Source organism: Ambystoma mexicanum, chromosome 12 (assembly GCF_040938575.1).
Source record: "Ambystoma mexicanum isolate Mex_15411 chromosome 12, UKY_AmexF1_1, whole genome shotgun sequence".
NCBI lineage: Eukaryota > Metazoa > Chordata > Amphibia > Caudata > Ambystomatidae > Ambystoma > Ambystoma mexicanum.
In genome coordinates, this window is record NC_090936.1 from 470,924,235 (window position 1) to 470,940,108 (window position 15,874).

Genomic DNA, 15,874 nt, shown 5'->3' on the forward strand with positions numbered 1-15,874 from the left:
GCCCAACAACCCCTGCTAGGGGCTATTTGGGTACAGTCCTGGCGCCTATGGCGCCAGGCTCATATGGAGAGTCAGTCCTGGCGCCATAGGCGCCAGGCTCATAGATTAAAACTTACCTGATGCAGACCATGCTGCAAACTTACCTGATGCAGACCATGCTGCAAGAGCTCCAAGCCAAAAGAGGCTTGGAAGGGACTACTTCACTTAGGGACTATTTTTTACTCGGGCGAGGCTGGGGAGGAATACTTACCTGGGACTACTTTGGAGGCTATTTAAACCACGCCGAAGAGCAGCACACGCTTCGCGTTATTCTGCATCCAGCAGCGTAACGCTCACCGTGCCTGCAAGTCTGCATCCAGCCTTCTGCCACGCCCGCCTCGAGTTTGGAGCTCCTAGAAAAAGGTAGAAAGAAGGAGAAAAGGTTTGAAGAGCAATACCTTTAATCCTTACCTGAATTCCCGATCCATCGCGCCTTCGAGCTGGAAGAAAGAAGTTATTTTATGCGCGTCGCCTCGCCTGCTGCAGCGCCGCGCTGAACTCACCGGCCTTCGCAGCATCTTCACATTCCACCGCATCCTCCTGCATGTTCCCGCCGCACTCCGGCACCTAAGGAGAAGACAAGAACAGCAAGGTGAGCCAAGGGAATACACAGAGGAATATTAGTTACCCCCCATAGACTTACCTGATTTTACCACCGGGGGTACTATTCCTCTTCACGGGTCGGCGCAGCTTCCACTGCATCTTCACCGAACCCCAGCCCCTAAGGGGAAACAAAAGGACAGCAAGGTGAAACAAAGGGACTAACAAGGGGAACCCTCCTCACCACAATAGACTTACCTGATTTTACCGCATGAGGTATTATTCCCCAAGACTTCATACTTTCTCTCAGCGCCTAAATAAGGGAGAAAGCAACAGGTTACATATTGACATTATTTTATCGAACTGTGTTGGAAAATACAAATACTTACCAATACTTACCAGAATACTATCGGTTGCCACGAGGAACTCTTCATTAGGGTCAAGCTGCAACCTGCAAGGAATCGGACAAGAGTGAAAGTCAGGCATTTGAACTCTTACGTACTTTATACTTACGGCGTTTTGCTGGGAATCTCGAAGTCAATATTGTTCTGGAACTCGCCAATTCCTTCAAGCCAGTGAAGCAACTGGTTATCAAAGCGCCCCTGCGCTCAATGCAGGATGGAGAGCTGATCTTTTCAAACCATCAGGTGAGACTATAAGAGGGGACATCAAAGGCGATCTGTGGGGAGAACAGCGGGGGTGGGGGGATTTACGCTCAACTCCACGGGTGGTTAATTCCCTTTCTCCGTTTGAGAAGAATATTCCTACGGGCCAAGCAAACAAAGCTAGGTGGGCCAGTCCAATCCGTCACCTCGGCCCTACGCGTCACATTGGTGGAGACCGCAGCTGTCCAGTTCTGATCGACGCCTCTGTGGGAGCAAGGTGAGCGTAACAAGTATTTGTGCTATTGATTCTTATAACCTTGTCTTATTACCCCTTTTTAAAGTAACTGAAGTGCCGTTTTGCTCCCACTTCAAGGGAGCTGAGCTTGTTCAGTAACTTATTGGTTGTGTATTTGTGGTTTATTAGTATATGATATTGAGCTGCTCTTGCTAGTGTAATGTTTTCAAACTGACTGTGTAAATAAATGTATATTCTTTTACCAAGAAACCTTGAGTAAGTGTTTGTTTGAACCACTGTATTTGTTGGTCCTTTGTGTAACATTGTTCTACTGCTCACTCAACTCTTGAGATAAGTCTGGCTGCTCAGCCACGGCTACCACATAACTGTGTAGTACAGGCTTGTACCAAAGGTGAAAGTGTACTGACACTTGTAGTCTTAATTGCATGTAGTGTTCCCCAAGGGTACTGCATGTGATTCTGCCTAACACTGGTGTACAGTGGTGAGGATAAAGTATACTTGCTACATTTAGAGTGCTACTCCTACCTTCGTTCAAATAACCCTCACAAGGCTAAGCAACACTAGAGAAGCAATTATTATATCATGACTGATATGGAAAGCTACAGACAGGAGACCCTAGTCACTTTAACAGTTGATCAATTGAGAGATATGTGTAAAGGTAGGAATCTCACTGTAAAAGTAAAAAAAGGTTGAATTGATAGAAAATTTGTTGGAATATCAAAGTCTGAGGAGTGGGTCTGAAACCCCTACCCCTGCAGCAAATGTGGAAAATGTTAATGAGGATGATAATGCTTCTGAGCCCAGCTCAAATGTTATGGATGAGTTAGATGAGGCAGAAGAGTCTCAAAATATAGGCCCTGTTTTTCCTCTACCTGCTCATAGGCCTCAACCTTTGACCACAGGGGCCCCATCAGGTCCAACACTAAGTCCTGAATTTGTCTCTTTGGAAAGAATGAGACTTGAGTTAGAATTTAAAAGAATCCAAGCTCAAACTGAAAGCAAACATCAAGAACTTAAACTCAGAGAAATGGAGTTGACTCATGCACTTGAAATGAAAAAGTTGTCTCTTGAAACTGGTTCTCTCCCAGAGTCTTCTAGGTCTTCCAGTCCTAAGAGGCCCCACATGCCCAAAGATGCAGTAAGTATTAAGAGGTTAATCTTGATATTTTGGATTGGTTGGCTGCTTTTGAATATAACCATGGGATTCAAGACATTACAGGGAATCAGCTGATTCCTTGGCCTTTTTCTAGGCTACCCCCTGTTGCAACTGATGTGGTAATGGAGTTGGGGGATATAGACAGAAAGGAGTATGAAACTGTGAAGCTAGCTTTGATAGCTAGGTTTGGGAAGACCCCTTCTCAGTATCTTAAGAGGTCTAGAACCCTCAAAAAGCATGATGGTACCTCTTGGGCTACCTGGATGACTGAATGTTTGAAAAACGTAGATGGATGGGTTAAGGGTTACAGAGTTAACACTTGTGACGATATGAGAAATCTGTTTATGTTGGAATCTATTTATGATGCCTGCTCTCCTGAGCTGAGACAGCACTTGGCTGACTCTAAGGAAATTGATCCAAAGAAGTTAACAAGGGCTGCTGACTTGTGGGTTGCCAACAGGGCTACTCACAAGGATTCTGGGGTAACTCAGAAGAAGGATGAGGTAAAACAGCACAAGAAAGATACCAAAGAGAATTGCAATACCTCCAATCCAAAAGAGGGACCTAAATATAACTCAATCAGGCTTGTGTACCTCCTGGTGCCGATCCAGAAGGAGGTCAGAACAAACCCCCTTTCATAAAGACATTTGGAAAATGTTATGTTTGTGGGTCAACAGACCATGTGAAAGGGCATCCCAGATGTAAGGGTAACCCTTCAGGGGTCCACACTGTCTCCTTATCCTTCTCCCCGGAGGATGAAGTACCAATGGCAAGTGGAAACTTTCACTTACTGGCTAAGGAACCATTGAAAGTCACAGCCAGTGTTTCTTTAGAATCACTGGGTCTGTGGGAACAACAGAACTTGGATGTCTATAATTCCATTCCAGACAATACTAAAGAGTATGACAAAGACAGTGTTCTTGTGAATGGTCAGGATTCTCCTGCCATCAGAGATACTGGGGCCAGCATAACTGTACTTGATGAATAGTTTTTCAAGGTAGGGGATGTTGCTAAGGCACCTAAATACCCAACTAAGCTTTCTGGAGGCCCTGTCCAAATGCTTCCACAGTTACCAGCTCTCACCCAGTGCAATGCCATGACTGCCAAGATACCTTTAAGTATGCAGAGTGAAGTACCTGGGAGAGTCCTGTTGGGGAATGACTTAAAAGCTCTTGGAGTTGTATCAAGCACCCCCAGGCCTCCCAGAAAAAGAAAACAGGAGCAGACTAGGAAGGCCAGAGAGAGTACCTTAAGGGGCTCTCAAGAGGAGATTATAGAGGAAACTTTAACTCCAAGTCCACAGGACTTACTGACTGCAATTTCAAGGAAGAAGGAGGAAAAGGGGAAACCTAAAACCTCCAGGAAGAAACCAGTCAGCACTCCTGTGCTACCAACAAGGACATCCCCGAGAGGACTGTCCAAAGTCACACCTGTGACTCCTCCACCAGCTGAGGCTGAGTGTGTGGAACAACCTTGTGTGGTTGAATCAGGTGCTGTGGAATCAGAGCTGGAAGAGGACCTTGCTCCTGTGGGAGATCAGGATCCTACAGACCATCCTGAGCTGCAGTCTTTACTGGCAGAAGGTGGAGCCAGTAGGGAAGACTTCAGCAGAGGTCAAAGAGAGTGTCCTATTCTTGAAGGTCTTCGCCAACAGGCAGCTGCCCAGCTGGATGGGCAAGAGCCAGGGAAGCATAGGTTGTACTCAGAAGATGGCCTCTTCTACAGTGAACTGACTGAGTCTATCCCAGGGGACTATAGAAGATGTGTAGCGCCCCTTGAAAGCAGACTCCAGTTACTACAGTTAGCCCATGAGATCCCTTTGGCTGGTCACTTAAGTTTTAAGAAGACCAAGGAAAGGCTCTCTTTATATTTCTACTGGCCTAAGTTGGGGTCGGATGTAGATAAGTTCTGTAGGAGCTGTCACACTTGCCAAACCTCTGGAAAGAGTGGAGCCAAGAATGTGGCACCCTTGGTGCCTCTACCAGTGGTGGGAGTCCCTTTTGAGAGGGTAGGAATCGACATTGTTGGTCCCTTAGACCCTACAACATCTTCAGGAAACAGGTTTATCCTGGTTGTAGTAGACCATGCTACTAGGTATCCTGAAGCCATACCTATGAGAACTGTTACAGCTCAGGCTGTTGCTAAGGCTCTACTTGGTATTTTTACCAGGGTAGGTTTTCCTAAGGAAGTTTTCTCTGACAGGGGATCCAATTTTATGTCCCACTACATGCAGGCCATGTGGAAAACTGTGGAGTAACTTACAAGTTCTCAACTGCCTACCATCCTCAGACAAATTGATTGGTAGAGAGGTTCAATTGTACAATGAAGAGCATGATAGGTGCTTTAGAGGAACCCCTTAGGAGAAAGTGGGACCTTCGACTGCCATGCCTTCTATTTGCTTATAGAGGAGTCGCTCGGGAGGGAGTTGGTGTCATGATCACTGCTTCCAAGGAGTCAGGAACAGCCCAACGTCCTTGGAAGCAGGCCCCTAACCGTTATCTTAGGCACCAGCCAGTCCCCACTGGGACCTTTTGGACCTTGTCCTGGCGCCGGTGGCACCAGGCTCATCAAAGCCATTGGTCCCGGCACTGGAAGCGCCGGGCTCATAATATGTATGAAGATGCTTGGGTGGACTTACCTGCAGCAGACCATGCTGCTTACTTACCAGCCACATTGGAATCCTCTGTGAACAGGAACTACTTTCTTACCTGGGTGGGGCAAGCTCCACTCCCTGGATACAACACGGGAACTCTTCTGGAAATGGAACTCTTTTCTTACCTAGGCGGGGCCATGGAGGAAGACGCCTCATCACTCCAAGGCTATTTAAACCACACCCGATTGAACAAACGTGCTTCACGTTATTCTGCATCTGCAGCAGAACGCTCACCGAGTCTGTTCCAGCCTTTCTTCCTTCCGATCCTGAACCTGCAAGAACAATACTTACCACTCCTGTATCCAGTATTCAGCAGCACCTGCAAAGACAAGAAACAACAGGTTAGCACTGCAACCTTTACACGCAGCGCTTTCCTCACCTGATCCATCGGCAGCGAACATTTCTTCACGCTGCACCTCCGCCTGTGAAGACAAAAGCATTGTTATTACTTACCGGCACTCCACGAATTCCGGATTTCTTCAACGCTGCAACCCAGCATCTGAAAGACAAACGAAGAGACATTAGACAGGTATTTACTCACGTCCATCGCGCTCGCCACAGTAGAACGCCTGCAAATACTCCAGCGTTTTCCAGCATCTCTTCAGCACGAACTCACAGCTGCAAGGGAAAAGAGACAGTTAGAGCGCTTGCATTTACTTACGCATTTCCAAGCGCTTCATTCCAAGGCTCTGGCTCCAACTTCGGCTCTCTTCACACCATCTCCTATCTCAAGAGCCCTGCAAGACAAATAGGAAAAAGCATTATACAGAGTCCTGTTCTATATTAACGTGCCCGCGCACCTAAAGACTAAAAGGACTAAAAAGGTGTCCAGAAACTCACCGCTCGTGCAGTTAACGACGGTAGCGATCCTCTGATGTCAAGAGGCCTATGTTTCACCAGTGAAGGAACTGGCAACGGCACCCTGCACCAGACGCAGATGGAGAGTCCAGCATTCACCTATCTAAGGTGAGCACGTTGACCTGGGGGCTTTACGGAGAAGCTAAGAAGAGAGAGAGAGAGAGGGACATTCAACAACCCAGATCATTAACCCCCATATTCTTTCACCTGCAGAAATCTCACTCTTCGAGTTCGACACACAGTGCGAAGAGGTTCGGCCCCAGAAGCAAATCGAGTCCTGCACATCACTTTTCGGGTCACAGACACCTTCCTGCCAAGACCAGCGCCTCCGTGGGAATCAGGTGAGCGTTACAGTTGGATTTAGTCCCATTGAACTTCCCTATGGCCATCCAGTTAGAGGCCCCCTGGCCCTGATTAAGGAGGGGTTGGAGAGTGCTCCTTCCCCCAAGCCAGTGAGAGTCACTGACTATGTGATAGGTCTCCGGAGGAGAATGTCACACATGATGGCAGAATCATCAGATAACTTGAAAGCAGGTCAGGCTCTGGTGAAGCATTGGCATGACCAGAAGGCCAACATGGTTGAAATTCTGCAAGAGCAGCTAGTTCTAGTTATGGTACCTACAAGGCAGAGAGCCTTACAGGACAAATGGATAGGACCCTTCAAGGTTGTGGGTAAACCTGGAGAGGTCAACTATCTGGTGGACTTAGGCAATCCTAAGGAGGCTCCCAGAGTCTTTCACACCAACCGTCTAAAAGCGTATGTCTCAAGACCAGAAATGGGAGCTTTGCTTCTAGCTTCAGCTCAAGAGGAGGAGGAGAGTGAACCTCTACCTGATCTACTCAGAGGCCATCCTTTAGATGAGAAAATAGAAGGAGTTAATCTCTCTTTTAATTCGACACCTGAACAACAGGAGGAGTGCAAGTTTCTATTCAATCAGTTTGCCTCCCTGTTTTCACTATCACCAGGCTTGACCCCTTAGGGCCAGCATGATATTCACACTGGTGACTGTTTACCTGTTAAAAGCAGAGGTTATAGGATGTCAGATCATTTAAGATCCCACATAAAGGAGGAGGTCAACAAGATGCTTGATCTCGGGGTAAGAGAGCCCTCTACCAGTCCATAGTCTAGTCCAGTTGTTCTAGTACCAAAGGCAGGATCCAAGGAGTTGAGATTCTGTGTGGAGTATAGAGCTCTTAATGCAGTCACCAAGACTGATGCCCACCCTTTACCAAGGACAGATGAACTGGTGGACAAACTTGGTTCAGCCAAGTACCTCAGTATATTTGAGCTCACTTCAGGCTATTGGCAAATAGCATTGACAGACCATGCCAAGGAGAAAACTGCATTCTCAACTCCAGCAGGCCTCTGCCAGTTTAAGGTAATGCCTTTTGGACTAAGGAATGCACCTGTTACATTCCAAAGGATGGTTAACCAGGTACTGAATGGGATGGAGGACTTCTGCATGGCATACATGGATGACATTGCAGTGTTCAGCCCTTCTTGGAAAGAATGTTGATCACTTAGGATATGTTTTGCAGGCTCTTGAGCAGGCCCATCTGACCAAGGCTAGTAAATGTCAAATTGGTCAGAGCAAAGTGGTCTACCTTGGAGATGAGGTAGGAGGAGGTGAAATCAGGCCATTGCCTAGCAACGTACAAGTTGAACAAAACTGGGCCCCCCTATTACTCAAACCCAAGGGAGAGCCTTCCTAGGCCACACTGGTTACTATAGGAACTTCATAGAGAACTATGGGACCATAGCTTCTCCCTTGAATGTGGTCTCCTCTCCCAAATTCCCTAAAAAGGTCAGGTGGAATGAGGAGTGCACTCAAGCCTTCAAAAGCCTAAAGAAATGCCTTTGTCAAGCTCCAGTCCTAAGAGCTCCTGACTATAACCACACCTTCATTGTGCAGACAGCTGCTTCAAATACAGGTATAGGTGCAGATCTGAGTCAGTTGGATGAGAAAGTTAGGGAACACCCCATTTGCTTCATCAGCAGGGAGCTGAAGGAACATGAGACAAGGTGGGCAACCATTGAAAGAGAATGTTTTGCTATTGTGTGGTCACTGAAGAAGTTTAGACCATACTTGTATGGATCTACTTTTGTAATTCAGGCTGACCACCAACCCTTGTGATGGTTGATGCAAATGAAAGGGGAAAACCCTAAACTACCGAGATGGCCAATCAGCCTGCAAGGGTTTGATTTTACCATTGAACACAGGTCTGGGTGTCACCACCAAAATGCTGATGGTCTCTCCACGATGTTTGACCGACTGGAGTAAGGAGATTGATCCAGGAGTGGATTAAATCCTCCTGTCCCTTAGTCTGGGTGGGGGGGCGAGTGTTAGGGAGAATTCTCAAGAATTTGCTGATTTCCCTTACCTTTTGAGACCCCCAGCAATTTCACTGGATTTCTAGCATTTGATTTTTTACTTGGGAAGAGTGTGAGCCTTTTTTCCCACTCTTCCATGTATTTTGATGTGTGTTTTACTTTTGTGTTCTTTGGTTATGGAGTTTTAAAACAACTCCATAGGCATCATCTTTTTCTGTGTGTCACACAGCACCTTCAGTGCAGTGACACAGGGATGTCTTTCAGACTTCCCAAGGTTTAAATACCTTCTCTGGGACTGACTACTGTCTCCCAGAGCATGTAAAGTTAAATTGACTTTACTAGTCTCTTTAAATTTACAGACCCAGCACACACTATCTTCCTATAGAGTGCTGGAGGGGTTGCCTAGCTTCCCCTGAGTCAAAACACTCATGTAACAGTCAAATGTTACCCTTTCCTACTTTAAATGGCTGATGACAGTGGTTTAGATCAAACTACCATGATTTTTCCCAACCGCAAACAACGGTAGCTAAAAATCGGGTCAGCCATGTTTTTCAATATTGCGCCCAAGACCTATCTGTAAAAACAGACTCTGGTCAACTTTTTTGCCATTTCTTTTATGAGAGGTCCTTCTTGTGTTTGTCTCTGCGCGCCAAACCAGGTTAGGTCACTTTGTTCGTTGGCCTTTGGCGGGCTTCAATGCTGAAGCCCTCCTCTGGCGCCTGAGTGTCTGGGATGGACAGGATGTGAGGGAGGTGCCCAAAACTCCCTGTGCTTAGTCTCCTAGGAGACCTGAATGCACTCTGGCATGAGTGACAGCCAGGCTGGAATGAATGGGGGATAATTGTTTAAAAACAAGTCTCTGGGACTTGGAAAGCAGAGTCGACCACTGGAACGAAAGAACCGAAGACGAGCTGAAGGAAGAGGACTCCTGCAACTCCTGGACGACCGGTGAAGCCCTCCTTCTGGTCCGAATTGCCTGAAACTCCATCGACAGAGAAGCCCTTCAAGGTTAACTTCTTCCCGTGAGTTTGGTGGGAACAACCAACTCATAAGCCGCCTGGACACCATCCCCTCCTGGTCGAATTTTCTGCAGAGTGCTGTGGAAAACCGGAGAGCCAGTGGGAAGGATACCAGTTTGTGGTCTTTAAGGCACTCACACCTTAAACCGACGTTTTGTCAAGCTTGTGGTCTCTTCCCTGGGCAGTGCAGGAACCTCCAGACGTCCTCCTTCTTGTCCCCACGACTGAAGCTTAGGAACAGCAAGATCTGCTTGAACTGCCAGGAACAACTGCCTCAGCTACAGCTCTTCTTCACTTTAAAGGTACTGTGCAAACGCGGTCCGGAAATCTTTTCGGCCACAGTGAAAGTTTGTGAAACTTTTCCGACTTTGAAGGCTTGACCTTCCCTAAACATTCGGCTAACTTTTCGTCTGACCAAATTCTTCTGAGATCCATGGCAAAGACTTAACCGTTTACTACCAGAACTGTGCTATCCTATACAAAAACTCTGAACCATTGACTTTGGCCCATGCCTATGAACTGAATTGCTGGTTGTAGTTAATTGAAACCCTTTGCCCTGCCTATGAAAGTATGTGTGCTATTGATTCTTATAACCTTGTCTTTTTACCCCTTTTTAAAGTAACTGAAGTGCCATTTTGCTCCCACTTCAAGGGAGCTGAACTTGTTCAGTAACTTATTGGTTGTGTATTTGTGGTTTATTAGTATATGATATTGAGCTGCTATTGCTAGTGTAATGTTTTCAAACTGACTGTGTAAATAAATGTATATTCTTTTACCAAGAAACCTTGAGTAAGTGTTTGTTTGAACCACTGTATTTGTTGGTCCTTTGTGTAACATTGTTCTACTGCTCACCCAACTCTTGAGATAAGTCTGGCAGCTCAGCCACTGCTACCACATAACTGTGTAGTACAGGCTTGTACCAAAGGTGAAATTGTACTGACACTTGTAGTCTTAATTGCATGTAGTGTTCCCAAAGGGTACTGCAGGTGATTCTGCCTAACAGTGTGTCGCTTTCAGGTTAGAAGAAAGAAAACGGGCCGAGCAAGCGCACGAGTGACAGCTGGGGAAAAGAGAACTGCAGATTAGATCATCAAGCCCCCTACTTCCCTCAGCGAAGCTGGGAGCTCGGCCGGGAAACCCTTGTAAGGGGCGAGCTACCCGCCAATACCCCAATTTGAATTTCAACAATCAGCAGCCAGTGATTTAGAAACACTTAGATTAACAGTGTTTCTAACATTACATAAAATGGCATAACAAGGCAACAAAATAACCTTATCCTGCTCCTAAATTAGCCCCATACGCCACCTCTTGCAGATCCCAACACTCCAAACCGTGAAAATAAATAACATAACATAATGGGGCATAGGAAAGAGCTTCACTAATTCTCTTGTGGGGCAGTATTCTGGACAGCCCATGCCACTTCGGTGAATGGCAGCAAAAGGGGAAGAAAATTCATATTGGCTCTGCTGAGGCAAGTCTTCTGTATTAGAAGATATTACATTATTTTCCCAGGATTCCGCACTTTGGGTAAACTGTGAAGGTGTGATTTGCAAGCATGCAACAATTTAGGCACTTGAACACATACCTTCTGCACAAGATCCAAATATTTACCTTTCGGATTTCAAGGCCTACAATATGGTCTTGTAGAAAAGCCCTCTAAAGTTTCCCATGGCCATGCGTGAGAAAGCTATGCAGTCCTGTTTTTGCTCAGAATTATTATACTTGCAGTTTTTTTCTAACCCATTTGAAATTTAGGAAGACTACAAGTTCCAGAATCCAAAGGGAGAAACAGAACTGGGTGATCTCACGCATGGCCACAGAAACTTGACAGCTCTGATAGTTTACTTGCAAAATACACATCGTATAGGAAAGCAAACTTACAATGTTTACATTGTTAGAGAAACGTGTTCAGCCAAAATAATGTAATTTTAGGTTTAGTACCCACATGCAGGCTGGCAAGCTAGAAGTCCCAAAATGCAAAATAATTCGAGTCGGAATAATCGTTTTTTAACACCACTGCTATTCTTTCAATACTTTGTCATTTGGATAAAGATCACCTTTGTGACAAACTCCCAGCTTGCTGTTAGTGTTAGGAACATTTGCTATCTATGCAAGCTAATCCCTTTTTTGCATATCAATAAGAGACATGACAACTTTAAAAGGGGGATTTCTCTTCTTTTGCTTGTGTTTGGGCATTTGACACTGATGGGACCCCTTTTGGACAGGTACAAATCTGTGAGGGGTATTTCATATGTAAAGGTTCCATCAGTGCTAAATGCCGTAACATATGCAAAAAGAAGAGAACACTCAAATTGAGACTGGGAAGGAAGGAGTAATTGTGCTGCAGGCTACTCTTTAACGACCTGCAATAATTGCTGGTCGTTAAGGGCTGCCAGCAGCCATTTCCATGACGCTCTGTGAGAGAGTCTCTATGCAGAGAGAGTATTCCAAGTAGGAGGGGCACAAGGGGGGTCCAGGATTTCAGAGGAGGGGCCTGGGCCCCACATGCCCCCACCCTAGCAAACGCACCTGCCTGATACGCATGAGCCATGAGAAGCCACATGATACGTATTAAGAGACGCATGAATACTTTTCTCAAGCAGGTTGACCTGCATGGATGTTACATCGCGATTACCTTCTTATGATGATATATTAAACCACATTTGTTTGTTAAAACCTCTGTTCTCAAGTTCATATCCGTCTTGGGTATTTAAGGAATTATTTATCGATTGGGCCTTTAGGGTGCAGATCCTTTACCGAGACACATGCTGCAGGAGGTACGTCTATACACATACACATTATAGCAGACCCAGTACAGAGGATTCTTTAGTTCATAGGCCACCCACGCAGCCGTACAATCTGTAATCGCCTTGGCTGCTATCTCAGCGGCAACTAATCCCTCTATATTCCCTCCATGTTTTGCTTGGGCTGTGCTAAGAGCTTCTGCTCTTTGGATTGTAAATTCAAAATTGGAAACACGTCGAGTAATCTTTTTTCTCTCTATGGTTTGCGGAATGAACTGTGAGCTTGGTGAAACTGCAACACTGTATTAACAGTAGGGAAACGTCCTGCCGAGGGGAGAATGCCTCTGTAACTATATTTGCCCTTTAATGTACTACTCGGTAGTGAAGCTGCAGTTTTGCAAAATTGGATCAGCAGGACTCCCTGACTCATCAAGCTTCTCTTTTAAGATGTGAAAGGACTTCCCTGCAGATTTCTGTACACTGGAGCTGGAGGTTTGTTTATAGGTAGCTGCAGGCTCTCATGAATGGGAAGGGTGCTGTTTCAGTTACCTGCAGGAAATTCTAAAGGGTTTGGTCTGCCCTGAAGGGTTGCTGGGGTCGGAGGGACTGGACAGTTGAGATTGGTCTGTGGTGAGACAATGTGACTGTCCTCTGCTATCTGCAAGTGGATGGTTTGAGTAGCTAAGGGATTTTCTGCATACCTCGTGTGACGCCTTTGACAACCATCCACTACTGAGGTGAGGCAAGGGCCTTTTTCACAAGGTGGTATAGATGAGGTGGAGGTGTTAACATCAGGCGGTGGTGGTGGTGCAAAGACGGTAGAGACAGCAATGCCAGAAGGAGGAGGAGGTAGTCTAGAGGTGACACCTGAAGGCAAATGTTTTACAAAGATGGTTGGGTTAACATCCATAGAGAAGAGAGATGTGTTGATGTTAGGAGGCGAAGGTGGTAGAATGCAGCTGCCAGTTATCTCGAGAGTGGTCGTGGTGGTGGGAACTTCCGGAGACAAGTATGATGTAGTAACATCTAGACAGGAGAAGAAGGTGATACCAGGAAGTGGATCTAATGGACAAATATAGCATATAACATCAGGAGGTTATGGCCACTAGGGAGAGGATGAAGGTAGTCCCACAGACAGTCAAATTAGGAAGTTGCTGGCAGGCCAGATCAGCCTCAGGCTGGACAAGAAAGTGGGAGAAGGAATGCGAGGGGCTCAGGGAGGGCATCAATGTATCAGAGAAGTGGGAGGGGAAGAATCAGAGTGTAGGGCGGCCTTGTTAGAGCAGACTTCAGTTGATACTTTGCTCACTCTCCCTGCCAGTTACTCCCCCCCCCCCAACCAGTCTGCTGACCAGATTAATCCCTTGAGTAAGCTTGCAGTATGGGACCCAGAATACCCACAACTACTTGATCATAAGAAGAAGGATTTAGGAACCCACATAGCCTGCATTGCCCAGCAAACTGAAAGTGGTGACAGAACTCCTTTCTGAACTCTAAAGACTGAGAAATACATTCACAAGACTGGCAAGACCCTAGAGGCCGGAGGCAACAGGGGAAGGAATTATGGGTGCTTCCTAGATGTGGAAAGGCCCAGTTAGCCAAGGAGAAGAACTATCCTGAAACTTTGGGTTAGGCAAGATACCATTTCTAATTCATGTTCTTGTCATATTTCTTGGTCCTAATCAGCCCTGTGAATGTTCCTCTGCAAACACTCCTACATTTGAGCATCCAGATTGAACACATAAACCTAACATAAAACAAAGTTTTCAGTCTAACCATCAAATCAGAAGTCTAAAAGCATACACTCTCAAGCCTAAACACTTAGCCCTAAACTTCCTCCATAAACCTGAGTCGAACTTAATCTAACCCTGAATCCCTAAGTCTAAACCCTTTAATGTGTCTCTTGAATGGCACTGGCATTGCGTTGAGACAATAACGACCAGCATGGATTTAAGAAAATGGGATAGGGGGGTGAATTTAATTGGTTTTAGGAATTCAAGAAGAAATGAAAGCCTCAGTTGCTTCATTGACCAGATTTATCAAATGTCACAAATGATCTCTTGAAAATAAAATCAAACATTTAAGCAAAATGAGACTGGTGGGTCCAGGGGACATCAGAACTGTGTAAAGTCCTCTAATTCTGAGAAGTGGGATTAAAGAGAAAATTGGAATGCAAATTAACAAGTTTAAAGCAAAATCTTTGAAAAGCTGTTACAAAAAAATGTAAGCTTTGATTTGATGTACCACTAAATCCTCAGAGGAAACAGTTAAGGTTTATTGGCCAACAGGATATGCCTCTCACTAATTTTGAAAATTAACATACTTTCTACCAGAAGGCGATTTCAATGTTTCCAGTTTACTGTAAATAAAAGCAATTGATTTAAAATCACTCAAACCCACACTCAAGCTCCATACAGGATGCGTCTTCCTGACTGTTGGGAACAACGAACAATGATAAACTTCAAATTGTTCAACATTTCAGTTGTAATCATAAACGTGTGGGAATGTTGTTACAATTAGTGCCCAGTCCCTCCATGTCCCAAAACATACGACTATTGCAAGCTTTCATTTCTAGTTGTGCATCTCTTTTAACAACACACTGAATAAAAGATTTTGCCTGGAATACTTTTCATATTTCTACAATAATGTCCTGCTCCTTACCTTTTCCTCAAGCTCATCTTGCATAGAAATTGAATCCTTTTCTGTGCTAACAACTTTAGCCTGAGGAATATCTTCTTTTATGTCAACTGCAACATGACCAAGGATTTCAGGTGATTTCTGTTTAAATTGAGGTAAAAGAAAACAGACATCACATTGAAATGTTGATGTTGTAATGATGAACCTCAAAAGAAGAGATTCACATCTCTTAATTTTACCCAGTACTTGGTGTCAGAGTCATGGCAAAAAAACAAACCTCAAACAGTTTTTTTTACTTTCAAAGTCCTATGAAATGACCCCCTTAAACTTCGTCTGGTGACTCCAACCTTGCGAATGCTAGAAGGCCTATACAGCAAATATAATGATCAGTTACCTTCAACAGGAACCCCCTTGAAAAGTTTTTAACCGTTTAAAAGAACATTTATTGTGCCATCAGCATAACAAAGGCGATAGGGTTGTATGGTGGTTATGTTCACAACTACAGGGATGCACCTCTTGAAACCAACGTTTCCTGCTCACTTTGCCCCCTTTTCACTCCAATTCCTGAAGTTATGTTAGCTCTATGTAGAATACAATGCACTATGCAATGAACAGCCATCTCTCAGATGATTTTCTTTGGCATTTACTTGCATGAGGAAAAATTAGCTAATATTTCTTAAAAGTTGTGACTTGTAAATGTACTCATTCTGATCTTTTCTGACATTTAAGGATAATTCTCTCCAACTGGGAAGAATAAATACAATTTAGACATGCAATTGAAGTAGCTTTCACTGATTTTGCAAAACACTATAGATGATAAATTAGTGCCTCTTGATCCTGGTAGGAAAATGTATCGTTGATCAGTGCAAGAAGCCTCAATTTCAATGACCTTTCATGAAGATTACATATTCACTAAAATGATTTTATCAATTTATTTATTTACTTTATTGATGATTTACACAGTGCCAATATGCAAAATAACGTATTTATGCCATTAAAGGATAGGTAGCAGTGAAATAAAGGCAGGAGAGTGGT

At 44.9% G+C, this 15,874-nt stretch overlaps 1 protein-coding gene across 1 annotated transcript in view; it reads right to left on the reverse strand.

The window, feature by feature from the left end:
- Positions 1 to 15,874, reverse strand: part of LOC138513680 (V-type proton ATPase 116 kDa subunit a 4-like) — a 4,716,919-nt gene that overhangs the window by 530,183 nt on the left and 4,170,862 nt on the right. The window contains exon 26 of the mRNA XM_069628745.1: positions 14,864 to 14,980. Coding sequence (XP_069484846.1) covers positions 14,864 to 14,980 — 117 coding nt within the window. The remainder of the gene's footprint in view (positions 1 to 14,863; positions 14,981 to 15,874) is intronic.